Source organism: Falco naumanni, chromosome 6 (genome assembly GCF_017639655.2).
Source record: "Falco naumanni isolate bFalNau1 chromosome 6, bFalNau1.pat, whole genome shotgun sequence".
NCBI classification, from domain to species: Eukaryota; Metazoa; Chordata; class Aves; order Falconiformes; family Falconidae; genus Falco; species Falco naumanni.
Window position 1 is genome coordinate 53,298,744 of NC_054059.1, and position 16,688 is coordinate 53,315,431.

Sequence of the window (16,688 nt, forward strand, 5' to 3'; positions counted from 1 at the left end):
GTATCATATGAAGAATTTGGTTTTCCTTGTGACTAAAAGTAAGAAGCTCACTATTCCAAATGTTCATAGTAATCTTAATTTCTTAAGATTCCACACCACACCACCCCGGCCAAAGAAAAACAAAAAAAGGGGAAAACTTTTGTGGTAGGCCTGTCATTGAAATACCAGAACTCTCTGGCAGAACTGAGGAATTGAATGCATATTAATTACTGTGTGATGAAACGTATCTATAGACAATGGCTGCATCTAAACTGTAGGATCAAGCATTTTCTAGCATCAATTTTCATATGTATGCCCTGGTCACTTCTGGGCTTCTGTGGGGAAAAACAATGGAGCACCCAAGTTACGAGGGAACTGTGTTGCCATCTGGATGGGTTAGTCTAGAAATTACTTAAGAACAGAACAGATTGATCTCTTAAGTGATTGCAGAATACCTTTAGAATCCCAGCCTTCGTTGGAGTCCTCCTAACACTATTGTCAGAGAAATGATTGCATTTTTACAAAGATGTAAACTTGATTCAAACTAACATTCCAAATTTGATAGCTGTAGTACTGTACTGCTCCTTTAAGCGTTGTCGCCTATGTATTTTCTGTCTAGCATTGAGAAAACCAGCAGAATTTGTGTTCTTTTTTTATTTCCAATTCAATTGTCAACTTTTAAAGTCTGTGTAATCATGGTTTAATAACTTTATTTAAATTGTTTTTAGAAACAGCATCCTAGAGGCCTGAAGTTTCAAAAGGGAAGCCTAAAACTAAAATAATAAGAGAGAGCATAGAGCTGGCCACCTTGATTTGACTTGCAAGTATATATGGAAATATACATTATATTGGTTGCAAAGGTCAGAAAATTGCATTCTCAGGGAAAAAGAGAAATTGTTATTGTCAGCTTGTCAAGTCTTGCAGTATTGTTTTCTGTGTCATGCAATGCACTTTTAATGTAAAAACTAGTTCCACTGAAAATGTATATTTGCATAATTTGCATAGAGCAGCCCTAACACAAAAAAGAAAATGCAAATCAGCTTTGTTTAAACTTGGCAAGAATTATGTAGGTATCCTTTTGTGCTACAAAACCTACATGAATGTTATAACTCTTGGTTTTACTCAATTTGGGATAGTAGTAAACTGTGTCTTTGATAAAGCTGTGGTTTGTGAGTGAAGCAAGCAGAGCCTGTTGTGAAAATTAAGTAGATTGGTGGTTGGCTATCTTAGCCAGCTTTACTCGTTGTTGTAAAGGTATTTAGCAATGCCTTCCCACAGCATGCATTTCAAAAAAAAAAAAATTGCTTCACTCTGTTCTGTAGGTAGTCTTATGTCTGTCTGTTGTAGGAGAGTTAATTATTATTTTTAGGACAGTATACTTCACCTGCAAACGGTTCTGCTGAATAATTAGTGCTCACTTATTAGCTGAGTGGTTCCTTCTTCTCTTATAATGTTGTGGGTTTTTTTTTTTCCTCTATGGGGTTTTTAGAGATTTAAATAATACCTAAGACCTAGTAGCAGAAAGGTCATTAAAACTCTGATTTTATGTTTACTTTGAATGGGCAATCTTTTTTGGCTCACCTGTGCTGAGCTTCATTACCATTAAGGGGAGGAATGAATCACTCCTGTAAGACTGCTTAAATTTAAAATTTTCTTTTTAATATCTCTTTTATAAAAATGGTTTTTATTTTGGTTTTAAGGACTTTGAGAGAAGGAAGAGTTGTAAGAACTTGTTTTGCATTTTACAAAGGCCGATTTTCTTAAATCTTCAGGACCATACATTCAGTCTTCTAATGTGTGTGTCTATTGCATTTGATTTCAAAGCATGCTGTTTGGTGTATAATGAGAGTATTTGGGTAATACAGCTGGAAAATAAGTGAATTAAATGCTGTACATTAATAACTTACATGCAAGGTTCCATATCTCTTACATAATTCAAGCACCACAATCAAGGCAAATTTTTCCTGATGTTTTTTTCCCTCCAGGAGAACCAGGAATGTCTGTTAAGTACTAGTTTTGAATAGTTTGCTCTGCTGTGTTTAGTCTGATTTTGAAATGCTGACATATTCAACCACTCTTCATTCCATGGTAGTGTCTGAAACAACTTTTTGATAGAAAATTTGAAAGAGAATTTCATGAGAATACTTGAATGGATAACACACCTTTGTATCACTCATGGTGTAGTGTGCACTCAGCAAGAAATTCACGCAGGGGGGAGATGGTCTCATTTGTCTTCCTGCAGAAAGGCTCTCCCTAGATCTGACGGTGGATAACAGTGGAAGCTGAGCTCAGTGCATTTGCAGAACAGATTATTTTTCTGTATTTGAGTGAACACATCAGGTAGTGGCTTTCCACTGTGTGTGTGTATCAGAGAAAACTTTGGATTAATGAAACTTAGTCACTTGCATGCCTAAAGGTACGAAAAGCAGATGGATTTTGTTGTTCAGGAAAATAGGCTTCTCCATTCTGCTTTCATTTCACAACTACTGTTTATTAATACTCTGTTAAATTTGTATACTGCAGTAAAATTTAGCTGGTTTAATGCTTTTTTAAAGTCATGTTCAATGGTTGATCCGATTTTCTGTCTTTCTGGTCAGTTTTGGAGTACAGTAATTACAGTTGTACACAGTTGCTGAGAGAGTACTTGACTAGTAGAAGACAGTTTTTATTATGAACTTCTTTTAGTAGAGTTAAATCCATATTGCTACACAAAAAACAGATACATTAAGATGAAGATCTAGTGTAGTAATACAGAGGAGATGATAGCAGATATCCTATATGGCCCCATCAATCCATGTTTTTAGTGCTGTATTACCTGCATCCCAGTACACCTGCCAATGACCAGATATTCTGCATTGTTGAAATCTGTTGAATTGTTTCATATTTGTTAAATGACAGAAACAGTAGTTATATAAATTATATCACTTCTGGAAATAAGCCACTGGTTCACTTTGTTATAGCTGTCTCCTTTACTTAAACAGAATTTACAAGCCAGTAGATTGAAAGTTTGCAAAATGTCATTTTTCTGTTTTGGCTTACAACTGAAGTTTGAGGGTCTGATCTAGAGTTTACTGAGGCCAAAGAAAGTGCTCCACTGAGTGTGGGATTTTAGTTGGATTAAGTGACTATATGCATTTATTCTAGATTGTGAAGTAGGCTTGACTTTGGAAAGGTCAAGTATTATGTTGTTTTATGTAACTAACTCAATAAATTTAGCATATGAATCTATTTTGTTTGAAGAAAGTTACATATATTTTATTTAAGGCCTATTTTCCATCCCTTTTGGCTGTATTATCAAGGCAGCCAGTGAAAATGTGTTTTACAAACTGTAAAACTCTCCATGGGATCACGTGATAAAAACCCTAAGATTGTCATAATATATTTTTTACATAGACTGTATTGGATAATAATAATAAAGTTTGAGAAAGGTTTTTGCTTTGTGATAGCTGCATGTATATCAAGAAACTCCACAGCAAACCAAATTTTAACTACAGTATCTTTGTTGCTATGGGAATAAGGACTGCAAATATTTTTTGTGTTACTTACATAAAGGAATTGTCTGGTGTTTTGGTCAAAGTATGCTTTATTGATATGCAGAAATTACAGTTTTGTGTTAAGTCTGGGTTAAGATTTATATTTTCCTTTCATTCTAATATTGAGTAACCTCTTTGTAGATGTAGTGTAGTTTGAATACTCAAAAGTGAGAAGTTACTTTACATTTATAAGTTTATAACCATATATAAATGCCACCTTATTTTTATATGTGAAGACACAATGAAATGCCAGTTCAAACAGTTCTGTTCCATTGTTTGTACTGCTTGAGAGTTTGTATCCAAATGTGAACACACAATTCAATTCATAGCTGTGTCAGTATCAAGTCTGTGTCTCTAAATAGTCTTACAAAAACAAACACAAAATAAACCAAAGGAAAAAAAAGCCCCAAACAAACAAAAACAACCTATCATTGGAATTGTTATTTATCATCAACTTGAGTCTTTATTTTTTTCCTGGAATTTAATATTTATTTACAGTAAGCAAATATTTCTCTTATAGCTATTGCATCAGTAAGTAACCCAGGAAATTACACTTCACTTTCTGATTTGTCTTTCCTATTACAGGCGAGCTCAAATCTCTTGCTTCCTGCATCATCATCACTGTCACCACACTCCAAACTAAAACTGCCAGGTACTCTGAGCACTCCACTGAATCCTCTGTATTCTTACACTGCTAAAAGTGGTAAGTTTCTGTCTTTATTTCTTCTCTCTGTAGGGAATGGGTAATAACTTGCACAAGGACTTTTTTCTGCCCTTAAAAATTTTGCTGTGAAACTCTTTCAGGGAGTGTCCTGGTTAGTGTTATATGTGATATTGTTTATAAAGTGCAGTGTGATACAGTCCAATACTGATACATGTTCCCTTGTAAAGCTTTTTACTTTAAGCTGTATACTTATATTAGTACTGTAATTTCCAAGAGCAGCATGAGATTGCCAGCTTTTCTTAGTTTAGTATTTTGATATTTTAATACTAAAGTATCTTAAACACAGACGCTGAAACACAATAAAAATCTTATTTTTAAAAGCATATGTACTGATAAAAGAAAAAGGTAAGCTGCTTTTCTTACTACTGAAGAGCCATAGTGCTTGGTAGTCTATTTGCAGTTGTCTGTAATCTGTTTCTAGGGATTTCTTTCTAAATTTGTTAAGTGTTTGATTTTGTGTTAAAGTTTTATGTTTGTGTTTTGTTTGTGTTTGATTAAGTGTTAAAGATTTTGAGAAAAAGGTCAGCAATGAGATACGCATTTTTTTTATACTTACTTTGCTAATATCTGTTGTATTGCTGATCACAATATTTAAAAACAAAATTGATAATTTCATGCCTTTTTTTCTCTTCTTTGGGCACCTGTAAAATAAAATAGAAAATCAGAACCTTAGTTTTGAAGTGGTTTTGGTTTGTGTCTTTGAGAAGAGTAAAAAGTAGTCCAGGGGAGAGTGGAATATATAATGAACTAAAAACAGGTAATAGAGATTTAAAACGTAGCTAGTAAAGATAGGAATAGCCTCTACAATTATATAGAATAGTCTCCTAAAGGCAGACAATTCTATTTGCAAATCAAGTTATGATTAATTTTTATGAGCAGCAGGGGAAAGAGTCCTTAGCATGGACTTTAGAAGATTGACCACTACTCTCAGAATCGCTTTTAGTCACTAACTCACAATGCAAACAGCCATACACCAATTAGCTTCTGTATTTCCATTTTCTACCTTAACAAAAGATTTTAGAGCCATAGTAATATTAATCTGTCACATAACAGATGCTTATTGTTTCCAGAGCATGAAATCATGCAGTAACAGTACAATACATATGCTGTCCTACATATTGTGAATATTTCAGATAAGTGGACTAACTTTCTAAAGAACATTAACATATACTTTTATTAAAATGGCTATACCTAATATTGCTGAAACCAGTGCATTTTATTGTCTTGGATTTTACTTTATGCAGAAGCACAGATAAATGTGTTGATGGAAACTACTTAAACAGTATCAACAAACATAGGTATATGTTAGAGCTGTGCATGTGCACTCCCAATGTAGTTGTTTCCAAAACTGACTAATACATCAAGACAATACACAGGTACAGGATATTATTTGTGCAAGGGAAGTAAAATAAAAAAGAGGTATACTTTAATGGTCTTTCAACAGTGAATGAAAACAGTGAGAAAATGAAGATTTTTTTAGGGGAAGAAGACCATTAAAATGCTGTTGAACCACAACTGAAATAATTTTTTTTCCTGGAAGAAAATCTTTTAAAATTCTGTATTACTTCTCTGTCATTTTGAGGACCTCCAAGTTGTTCTACTGTGATAGAGTTGTTTTTGGTGAAACATATGAGATCTACCCATCTATTTCATCTTTCCTGTTGGTTATAAAGTGTGAAGATAGGTGCTTATGTTCATAGCTCCTAACTGCCAGTTTAATCTTTGTTTTGAATAACAGAAAATCTGTACCTGAACAGATCTAGTAATTTGCAGATTGTGCTGGAACCACAAAACCTTTCTTTTCTGTCTTGGTTTCATATACACAATATATATGCTTCTCCGTACTTATGTTATTGGGATGTTGCATTCTTAATAACTGCCTGTAATACAAAGATCCTTCATTTTTGTCCAGCAGATGGTTATGTATTCCTGAGGGTTATGTTGGCAGTGATTCAGTCTTCTCATTCTCACACTTTCTCTGTCACCTTTTGCTGTGTATTTAATGCTTCTTAAATCAAAATGCAGAGTTCCCATTATAGTGAATTCCCTATAAGCAGCATCTGTAAAGCTCTGTTGGCAATCCTTTTAACTATGTAACTGGTGTATGTGCATGCTATATTAACTTTATAAGGTGGTAGCTTATGTGTTGTGGTATGGACAGAGTAGCAGCCTGGATACATGTCGCACTTTCTTCTTTTAAGATGATGATTATCAGGGTCTTGCATTAGTAGGAAGCAGTGGGAAAACAGGGTATTCACCTTTTTGGTTTGTGGGCAGTAGCAGTAGTACTGCAGATCTTTCCTGAATTTTAGATTTTTATATATCCAGATATATTTGCAGAAATAGCTGTAAGTGGTTTTGGAATACTTCTAATAAAAATAATACTCGCTACTATGCTTTTTAAACATGCCTGTTCATTTTAACAGATGGGTTCTGTATACTCTCAAACATATAGTATGTTTTGGCTTTCTTCAAGCACATACTTTCACGTGTATATAGGCTTTTATAAAGCCCCAGTCCTTGTTCTGCTATTTACCTTCCTTCCCTCAAGATCAGTTATCTCATAGTCAATGAGGCAGGACTGCCTTTATCTCCAACAAGTTCTGCCTTATTCATTATTAGCTACCGGGTGCAGCCCCTTACCTTTTCTATCAAAATGGACAGCATCTGTCCATCATCTGCATAAAGAAGTTGTCCCCAGCACATTCCAGAAGTCTGAATTGCCTCTAGCCTGTGTTTTTGTGCCTCAAGCAGTTACTGGGGTTGTTAAAAACCTCCATGACAGGGCCTGTATTTGTAAGACTTCTTGCTCTGTTTAAAGGTTTTACCCACTTCCTCTTCTTGATGAGGCAGTCTGTAGCAGGTGCCCCCCACAATGTCCATATTTTCGCTTGCTTTTCCAGTTCTGACCCATATGCTCTTGATAAACCTGTCACCTACTCTACAGCTCTGCACACTTATGCCTCTCCTCCCTTCCCTACAGCGCTCGCCATTCTCGTCTTCCCTGTCAGTCCTTCCTAAGAGCCGATGTCCGCAGGCTCTTACAACACTTCAGTCAAACAGTAAGAAACTTGAATATTTTATGTGAAGGAGGAATTCATGAAACACTGAAAATACGGTTCGATGCCATTTATCGTTCTAATATAACCCCTTCCCTCAGCAATGCTACTTTGTGAAAGCAAACTTGAGTTACTTCAAAACTACTTGGGTTCATGCATCCTTGAATATTTCATAGGGTGCTAGCAAAGATGCCTCCTCTTATTTCAGTCTTCCCTCTGTTGTATAATGTTTTATAGACTTGCACAGAGCACCTCTTTCTGATTATTAGTTAATTAAATAAAAAAGGTGAATTGTTATCTTTATGAAGTGATTCCATATAGAGTGAAAAAATCTGCTAGTGATTGGTTTTCTGCATGCTTAACTGCTGTAACTTCTAATTATAAACCAATACCAGATCCTTCCTTGTCTCTTTAAAGAGTGGTTTAATCCCTGATCAGGAGTTTTACATGTGATGCTTAGATATCCTAACTTTGTTCTAAATCAAATAATGTGATGTTTAATTGTCAAATAGAGAGCTTCAGCACCTTTCTCAAGCACAGAACATTCTTTAGATGAGATGAGTGAAGAAAAGATTGTGGTAGCATTGAGGTGGGAAGGCACCTCTGGAGGCCATGTAGCCCAGCTCTCCTGCTCAAAGAAGGTTCACCTAGAGCAGGATGCTCAGGGCCATGTCCAGTTGGGTTTTCAATATTTCCAGGGATGGAAACTCCACAACATTTCTGGATAACCTATTACAATTTTGACCATCCTCATGGTAAAGGTTTTTTTCTGATGTTTAAATAGTATTTTGTGTATTTCAGTCTGCATTGGTGCATGGGATTATTCCTGCCTAAATGCAGGACTTTGCATTTCCCTTTGTTGCACTTTGTGACATTCTTGTTGGCCCATTTCTGCAGCCTGTTAAGGACCCTCTGAATGACAGTATGTCCCCCTGGTGTGTCAGCCACACCTCTCAGTTGTTCATCATTTGCAAACTTGCTGAGGGTGCACTCAGTCCCATCATCAAGGCCATTAATGGAGATGTTAGTTATCCAGTATCAACCCCTGGAGTGCACTCCTAGTAACTGGTCTCCAGTTAAGATTTCATGCAAGTGCTTACAAAAGTCTGATGGTTGGTCCTGTTTTTCACTCTACTCAAATTTCTCCATGTTGTATATATAGCAGCTTACTTTATTCTTACTGGATTATTCTTTAGTATACTTTAAGGAATCTGTCCCTAAAAGTATGTAATGTTTAAAATTTGTCTAAAACTCATCTTTGATAGTCAGAATTGAGGCTTTACCTTCCTTGTGCTCTATAGTTCTGCTTATGCTCATGCTTCAGTGCTGATTTTATCATGCCTTGTCCTGTACTACTACCGTGCAACACTGCACTGTATCCAGGACTTTGTCTGAGACGTTCCTATCTTTTCCTTGTCATGTTCTCATCTTTGTACTTTTTTCCAGGTTAATCCATTTGCTAGTTACATTTTTTTAAAACAAATAAAAAAACAGCAAAACCTTCAGCTTTCAATCACCTGTTCTCTGAGAGGCATTAAAATACCCTCTGTTTTTTTTTACCTTCCCTCCTTAAGACTGAGCATCTTCGGACAGTGAAATCACCTTCCTCTACTCTCAGACACAGTTTTGCAGATCTGTGGCATGCCATGAAAGAAATCGCCCCGCATTTTTAGGCTTTATTCGACAGTGACTTGTCAGTAACTCCCATTGTGTTCAGGGCATGTTTTCTAAAATAAGTTTTAGGTTTCAAGTAATGGTAATTAGCAGTGACACTAATTGTTAACTATGTGGGAGACTGAAGCTGGACTATAAATACTGCACAGATCTTTTTACTAAAATTTCTACTTCAATAAAACCAGTTAATTAAACTTGCTCTTAAAAATTAATTACATATGTTCTAGAAACGTGATGGTTCTTGTATCTTTAAAAAAATATCAGAAACAACACAATGCTTGGGCAGGGTTGAGAATAATTAGAAATTTTCTCTCCATTAACACAACTGACAGTCAAAGGTGTTTTTCACCTATGTAAAGTGAAAGCTTGAAAACACTCTTTCTCACACTCTGAAGATATTAACAAAACTGACTTTGTATTTGAGTCCTATGTTATATTTGATAGACTACTTAAACTTCTTTTTCCAGTCTTAAGCAAACAGTGAAATAGGTTTCTATGAAAGATATCAAAAAAATTTATGCACCAGCTAAATGCTTTTAAATTGATTCTTGCTTTTTGAGGAGCAGAAAAAGGAGGTACATCAAGTAGGAAAATTCACATTTTTACAGAGATGCTGCAGGAGCACTGTCAAAAGTTACATCCTCCTATGTATGTTGGTATCATTAATTACTTTTTTCCAGTATTTTATACTTTCGCCCCAACTCTATAACATCTGTCTTCAGTACTACCACAGTCCTGGAGATCTTTAATGTTTTTGTTTGTTTGTTGGGGATATTTATGTTGCTTTGGACGTAATTTTGTGCCACTCAAGGAAGAATGTCTGTAGAAAGCTAGTTCAGTATGGCCTTATTCTTTTCATCTCTTTCTAAGAAACTGTTAGGGGAAAAATGACTTACGCAAACTGTCATTGAAAATGTATCAAATGAACAACTGAATTCAGTTTTACTATTAGAATAGTATAGTTTTCTAATTTGAGAATAAACAGTAATAAAGTATCCTGAAGAGACATTAAAAAACATTACAGGGTAGGTGTTAATTGAAGGTAGCGTGTATGTGTACTGTATAGTCCAAGTATAACATGAATATGAAATTTGTAGTATATCTTTTTGTTTGGATACAAGTTGGTGGCATTTTCAAAGAAGATTGAAAAAATGATTGACAGACAGAAGATGACTAAGAAAAGCATGCAGTACAGCCAGCAGAATTGCTGGCTTTCCCATACTACTGTGCTGAAATTAGATAATGCTGACCTTGCGGGGACCATTTTTGTTTAGTGGGAGTGCCAGTAGGAGTGCCAGTTGGAGAAATTTGTTTACTGGGATCCAATCCATGCAGGCAAATTGAATGGCACAGAGATCACTGAATATGTTCTTTCCTTTTTTTTTTTTTTTTTTTTTACCCTACTGTATTACTGTAAATACTGTATTTTGTCAAATTTTAAAGTAGGAGTGAAATCTTCAATTTTTAAGAGAAATGGATTGAATGTGGAGAATTTAAACATAAGAAGAGAACTCTCAATTTTGGCTTGAAAGAATCTGGGTATGTTAGTTCCCTGTTAAACTGTAATGTGTGCTGCCTCATTAGCTCACCCAACAGCTTCATTTAGATTTGTTCTGATGGGGAAAGCAATTAAGCGAATTAAGCGTAGGTCTGCCCAGATCAGAGCCATGGAAATGGTGTAGTAATTTACCGTAATGTCTAAGTCACTTTGGGATACTTCTTTTTAGTCCCACATCTTAAAACTGGGGCAGGAGCATATTGTGGTGAAGAGTACCAAATATATACCAAAAAGTGGTTCAGTACCCACACTGTTTGTTGAAAGTGGTTTGAGTGTAGTACCAGCTGCTGGGAGGAATAGGTGGTGACGGAAATTAATTTTCCTTACTTTTATATGAGATGCTTACAAAAGGGAAGTAGGTGATGTTTAATAATCTCACAAAGACAGTCTCTCAATTTCATTAGTATCTGTGAGTCTACTGAGCTTTATTTTTCTGTGGTATTGATTAAAAAAATGATGATGTGACATTATGCAGCCCCTGTAAAAGGGTTTTAGTAATTTTTTTCCCTGGTGGCCTGATATGTTTATCTTTTCCTATTTATACTTACTACTAGAGAGGGAGAAATGCAAGTCTGTTCACTACGGGATAGTTGTAATGACCTCAATATGATCAGGGAGTCCAGCAGGGGACATATCTTTGATTAGTACTCTACTGCCAGTTGTCTGTAAGTTCTACACTGTACAGAAATATAGAACGTTATTAGTATATCCTGTAGAGGTGCTGCCAAAATACAAAGTAGCCTAAGAATACATGAGAAGAAACACTTCCAGAATGGTTAGGTTCCTGCAAGCCTACAGTCTACTTACAGTACATTATCATGTGTTTGAAAAGGTTGAACATGCATTAAGATGAAAGAAATATGTGCTTAATACTTCTCTCACCTCTCATTTATATTTCTATGCTTTTATGCAATTTGGCGTTTTCCTGCTCTGATACGTATTTGAAGAACTGATGTTGCTTGACACAATTTTCAGAAATTTAACCCTTAAAAAATTTTTAAGAGAATTCTTCTCACATTATGGGGATGGAATTATTTTTTTTAAATGTGGCCTTTTCATTTAATGGGACAGTGGTTCTAAGAAATGGAGAATTTTGCCTATAATTTTCTTTTGCATTCCTAAATGTAGACATATGAATTGCTTTTTGTTCTGATAACAAGCTTCTAAATACAACTGCAGAATTCTCATTGTTGCTATAATTTGTAGAACTCAACTGCTTCTAACTCTTTGGTTAGTATGTTTAAGTATGTTTTCCTTCTTTTGGAAGCTGGATTACTTAAACACAACCTCCCAGTTTAGATAATAATGTTTGAAAATTGTTATGAGAAAGTGCAGAAGACTAGTACTTTTGAAGTTAATAAACTTGGCTGATTTTAGTCCCTAGTTTTTTTAAGTATATTATTCTGGTTTTGTGTTTTCTCCTATTAACCAAAGATAATTTCTTTCCATTCTTTACAAGGCTTTACTTTAAATATAAAGCACTGCATAGTCACAAAGAAATTATGATAACAGATTAAGTTTCAGATCCAATTACCAGGGTTTCTCTTTATTTTTCAAAAAAAGGGTAAGAGAACTGACCAGAGACAAAGTACCAGCTAAACAGCATTAATCAGCTCTTCAGCAAGTGTGAACTTACTTAACTACACTCTATTTAGGTAAAAATATTCTTAACAAAAGCAGAAGAATATTACATCTAAATTTTTTCATATATATGTCTGTGTGCTAATTTGAATGGGAACTCCCTTGGGGAAAATGGTCATTCATTTTAAGATATCTGTATCTCTTCACTTTTACTTAGGGGAAAAGTGTAAGAGAAAGGATAAAGAAAATAAAACCTTGTTGTTGTTATTATTTGCTCATAGCAGAATGGAAGAACTGAAAAATCAACTTTAAAAATATTTTTCTCAGAGTTAATTTTCTTTTAAAACAACAGAAACATCCTTCAAGGTACTGCTTTTTTTAATGCCTTTCTGGTTCTTTTATAAGCTATTTTGCTATACCGTTTACATTTTAAAGAAACTGTGTCTCAGTATCTTCAGTGAAGATAAATTACAGCGGCTCAGTTGTCACCTGCAGCCAACCTTTGCATGAACTTCCCTGATCTTATTCCGTCTGCTCAGTCATGAGAGCCATCTCTGAGCTGTTCCACCTTGCAGCTGACTTCAGCAGTAAATATAAGTTCAGAGTCCCAGGACACAGCAATGCCCTTACCATGACTTACATGCAGCTGGGGCTGTTCTTCAGGGGAAGGAGTCGTAGAATCATAGGATAGTTTAGGTTGGAAAAGACCTTTAAGATCATCAAGTCCAACCATTAACCCAGAACTTCTAAGCCTACCACTAAACCATGCCTCTAATGCATCTACATGTTTTTTAAACGTTTCCATGGATGGTGATTCCACCACTTCCCTGGGTGGCCTGTTCCAATGCTTGACCAACCTTTCAGTGAAGAAATTTTTCCTAATGTCCAATCTAAACCTCCCTTGGCTCAACTAGAGGCTGTTTCCTCTTGTTCTATCGCTTGTTGTCTGGGAGATGACATCAACACCCACCTGCCTACAGCCTCCTTTCAGACAGAGCTCTGTGGCCTTACTGTGCCACCAACACCAGTTGCCGATGTCAGAGTTTTGGCTCAAGGCACAAATACAGGACCTTGTTTTAAGGTAGAAGAGGCAAGTGTTTACATTCATAAAATGAATAGTAAAAATTATTTTTTTTAACTTGAAAACAAAAGCTGTAGAGATTCATCTAACCGCAAAAATGTTCCAACACAGTAGGAAAGACATAAGAGACAAAATCATTAACATTCATGACAATCTAGTTCTTCTATTTTGAAAGGTGGTTATCCAGTTTCCTCTACGTGATTGATAAGATGTTGTAAATGTCAGAAGAGTTTGTATTTTCTAGTTAAACTTGCTAGATTTGTTTATACTGAGATCAAAGATACACATGTCCCTTTATTATATGTTCCTTTTCATGTTTCTTCTAGGCAAGTTAATTAAAATATTTCACTAAAAATTACACTAAATACAGAACACAATAACGGCAATCTTTGAAGATTCCAAAAACTTTATCAGAAGAAACACCATTTATATTTACTTGAAATTGGTGTATGTTAGGGTAATTACTGCTGTGCCTTCAGGCTAAAGGAAGTACTCTCGGCCAAATTATACAAGGGTGTGGGTTAAGTGAAGCGTTACTCTCTGTTTGGCAGCAGTGGATATGGATTGCAAAATCAGGGTGTGACGTAGTACTGTGGAAAGACTCTGCCAAAAGTGATTTGGCCTGAGTATGCCCTTACTTTCTCAATTGTGTGGATCCTAAACCAACCTAATTCCTAAGTGGAGAGGTCCTGTTAACTGTTTTCAGCCTGAGCTTGTCTGTAATTTTTGAGCTATTGAGCCACAAGGCAGCAAGTGTTGACAAAGTGCATGCTTAAATGAAATTCTAGCTGGTTTCAGAAGTGGAAATAGTTCTTCTGCCCAAGGCCTGTGCAGTGAAGCATCAGGTCAGCAAGGATGATGTCTGTAAAGCAATCAACATGAGTGAACAAGATGAGAAAATAATGCATCGTATTGTTCCGATTCTTCTTTTCCTGTCATTTCCAGAGGAGCTGGGAGGACTGTGCAAAAGGCCTAGTAGCGGCCATGGTGCACAGGAGGGAGGCATCTCCCTCTCCCAAGAGGAGACCTAGGTCCTTTCACTTCATTCCTGTTTTGACAAGTGACCAAAACCCCAAGTACATTTAAAAAAATCTGTATTTTTAAAAGACATTATCCTTCCTTTTTTCGTATACATACATACGTACTTTTTCAACTATTTAAAAAACCCTTTACAAATTTTGTAGATAGATTTTTATCTGTGTTAAGCAACTAAACTTTTGTGGATTCCTAAGCAACAGTTGTTACCCATGTAGCTGAAGCACAAAGTTCAGTGAAAGCAAGCTTCCCTCACATGATTCATTCTATTAATATAACACGTTTTAAATTAACTTTTGGTATCTATGGTCCACAGTATGCGCTGCAATAGACTGTGGTATCAGTGTAGCTTGATACTGATGATGTTGGTCATGTAGAAACTAATGATAGAGGATGGTGGCTTGGGAAAGCATTAAGAAATCAGGAAGCGCATACAGAGAAGTGAAGGCCTCTGTGGGTGTGTAACTTACACACTGCTATTGTCACACAGCCTAGTGACTTGGTATTATTTACAGAGCTGGCCTCAATGTGCTGCTTTGATCCAGATGAAATGAGAGCTTCACTGGAGCCTTTCTTCTCTCTATTAGCTTGCTTTCTTGCTCTCTGGAGGTTGTAAAGAACTGTGACTCATTGCTTGTTGGCTTCAGATGAGGTGGTAGAATTGCCTTAAAACTCTGCTCCTGAAAACTTGTGTTTGGATGTTTTCTGCAACCTTATGGCATGTTCCAGTGAAGGAACAGATTGCACAGATTCCTTCCTCATCTTTTCTCCTCACAAATAGGTCTTAGTTTCTTCAGTTTTTGCTACTTTGGCCAGAGAAAAAAGACCTGAATGACACACAGGCAAATTCAAAAAAACTTGTTAGTTTTTCCTGCTCACTTGACTCTAGGCTTTGCTTTGGCATACTAGGCAGTCCTTCTGCAGAAGACTTTTACTCAGACTGTGTAACAGATAGTATTTGAAACTGTATTACATCATCTGAAGATTTATTCTAACTTATTGCACCCCATATGTTTCTAGGTATCCCCTTTTCCTATCCTGTCAGTATCTTCTGTTTTGAATAGAGGGCCACTGACTCTACTTCAGCCGTCTATGCTAGCTTCTGGTGTCTTACTGATTGGGGTTTTTTTCAAGATAACTGAAGGGTGTTGCAGTGACATGTTGATACAGATCTTTCTGGAATCCATTCAGAGCCTGGCTGGTCAGAGGAAGCAAACTTATGCAGCTAATATGCCAACGAATAGAATATAGAAAAATGGAATTTACTTAATCTATGTTGAGCGTCTTTTGGTGTGATAAATTGTTTCAAAAATTCTTTCACCAAACTTCTGGTTGTCATTATCTACCAGTAGAGCGTAAGAAGCAATTCCACTAGCTTTTTTTTAATTTATTTTCTAGTGAGGACTGTAACTGCTAAGATCCACTTCGTAAGATGTCGTGCTTTCTGCTATTTTCAGGCTTTGTTTTCTGGCTCCTTGCATCTTTGAATTTTCATTTGTAGATAAGCATATTTAAGCAGTGTTCTTTCTAATAAAAAAGGATTGTCTTGTCCTTGAAGGTTTTTTTTTCAGGCTGTCTCAATTCACAGTACATATCAGTGAGGTCTGTTGCCTCATCTGCCTGTTTAGGAGAATCTGTTGTAGCTGAGCTCTTGATAACTTCCGAATTGTGCACGTTCCTAGTTGAAGAACTTCTTTTGTGAGCCAGCTACAAGCTAAAACTGAGGTAGTATTTATCTCCTTTAAGGACTCTGAGTCGTCCTGTTGGAACTTTTCATTTTGGAAACATATTCAGAACTTGTATTTTGAACTATATGTTGATTAGTTAATGGTAGGTTTTCACCTTTTGTGTCCACAAGTTCAATTTGCTTCAGATTTGGCTGCTTATGTATAAAAAGCAGAACCAACAGAAGAAAGGTAATTGTGCTACTGTTGTTCGGAAAATCAGGAGTGTAGTGCCCTATTAATACACGTATATAGTATGCCACATCACGTGTACCTTGATAACAGTACTTTATTGGAAAGTTGTTTTCCTTTTGCTAAAAAGCATAAAGGACACTTCCATCCTTTTTTGTCTACTCATGTGTAAAGGATCTTCAGCAACTGAAATTGTGGTTTGAATTAAGAATCTTCCTGCAAATCAGCTTTTCTTACCAAAACAAATAATTTTCAGGGTAAGTTCCAAGAATCCTGCAAAGATAACAAGGTGTGCCAAGGGTTGTGTGTATTACTAGTTCTTGAGTTAATAATTTGGCTCATGGAAATGTGCAGAAGCCATCTAGAAAGATTTAACAGCTCTGTGCTTTTATGTGAACAAGGCTGTTAAGGCATATGCTTTGAGAGTTCCAAACTTTGAGAGTGTTACTAGACAGTTTTCTGTGTTTTGTACAGTTGTTTGGTCCTTTTGAAGAAGCAAATGTTTTTGTACCAGTTAGCAATTAAGTCAGTTTTAAAGAAACCTAGAT

The 16,688-nt window shown here is 35.9% G+C and overlaps 1 protein-coding gene across 3 annotated transcripts in view; it reads left to right on the forward strand.

The window, feature by feature from the left end:
• AHI1 (Abelson helper integration site 1) overlaps positions 1–16,688 on the forward strand; it is a 119,890-nt gene that overhangs the window by 44,317 nt on the left and 58,885 nt on the right. For all 3 annotated transcript variants that reach the window (XR_005828474.1, XM_040598359.1, XM_040598360.1), the window contains exon 19: positions 4,098–4,215. Coding sequence is in view for 2 of the 3 variants with exons in the window: in XM_040598359.1 (XP_040454293.1) it covers positions 4,098–4,215 (118 nt within the window). In the remaining variant the exon portion in view is untranslated. The remainder of the gene's footprint in view (positions 1–4,097; positions 4,216–16,688) is intronic.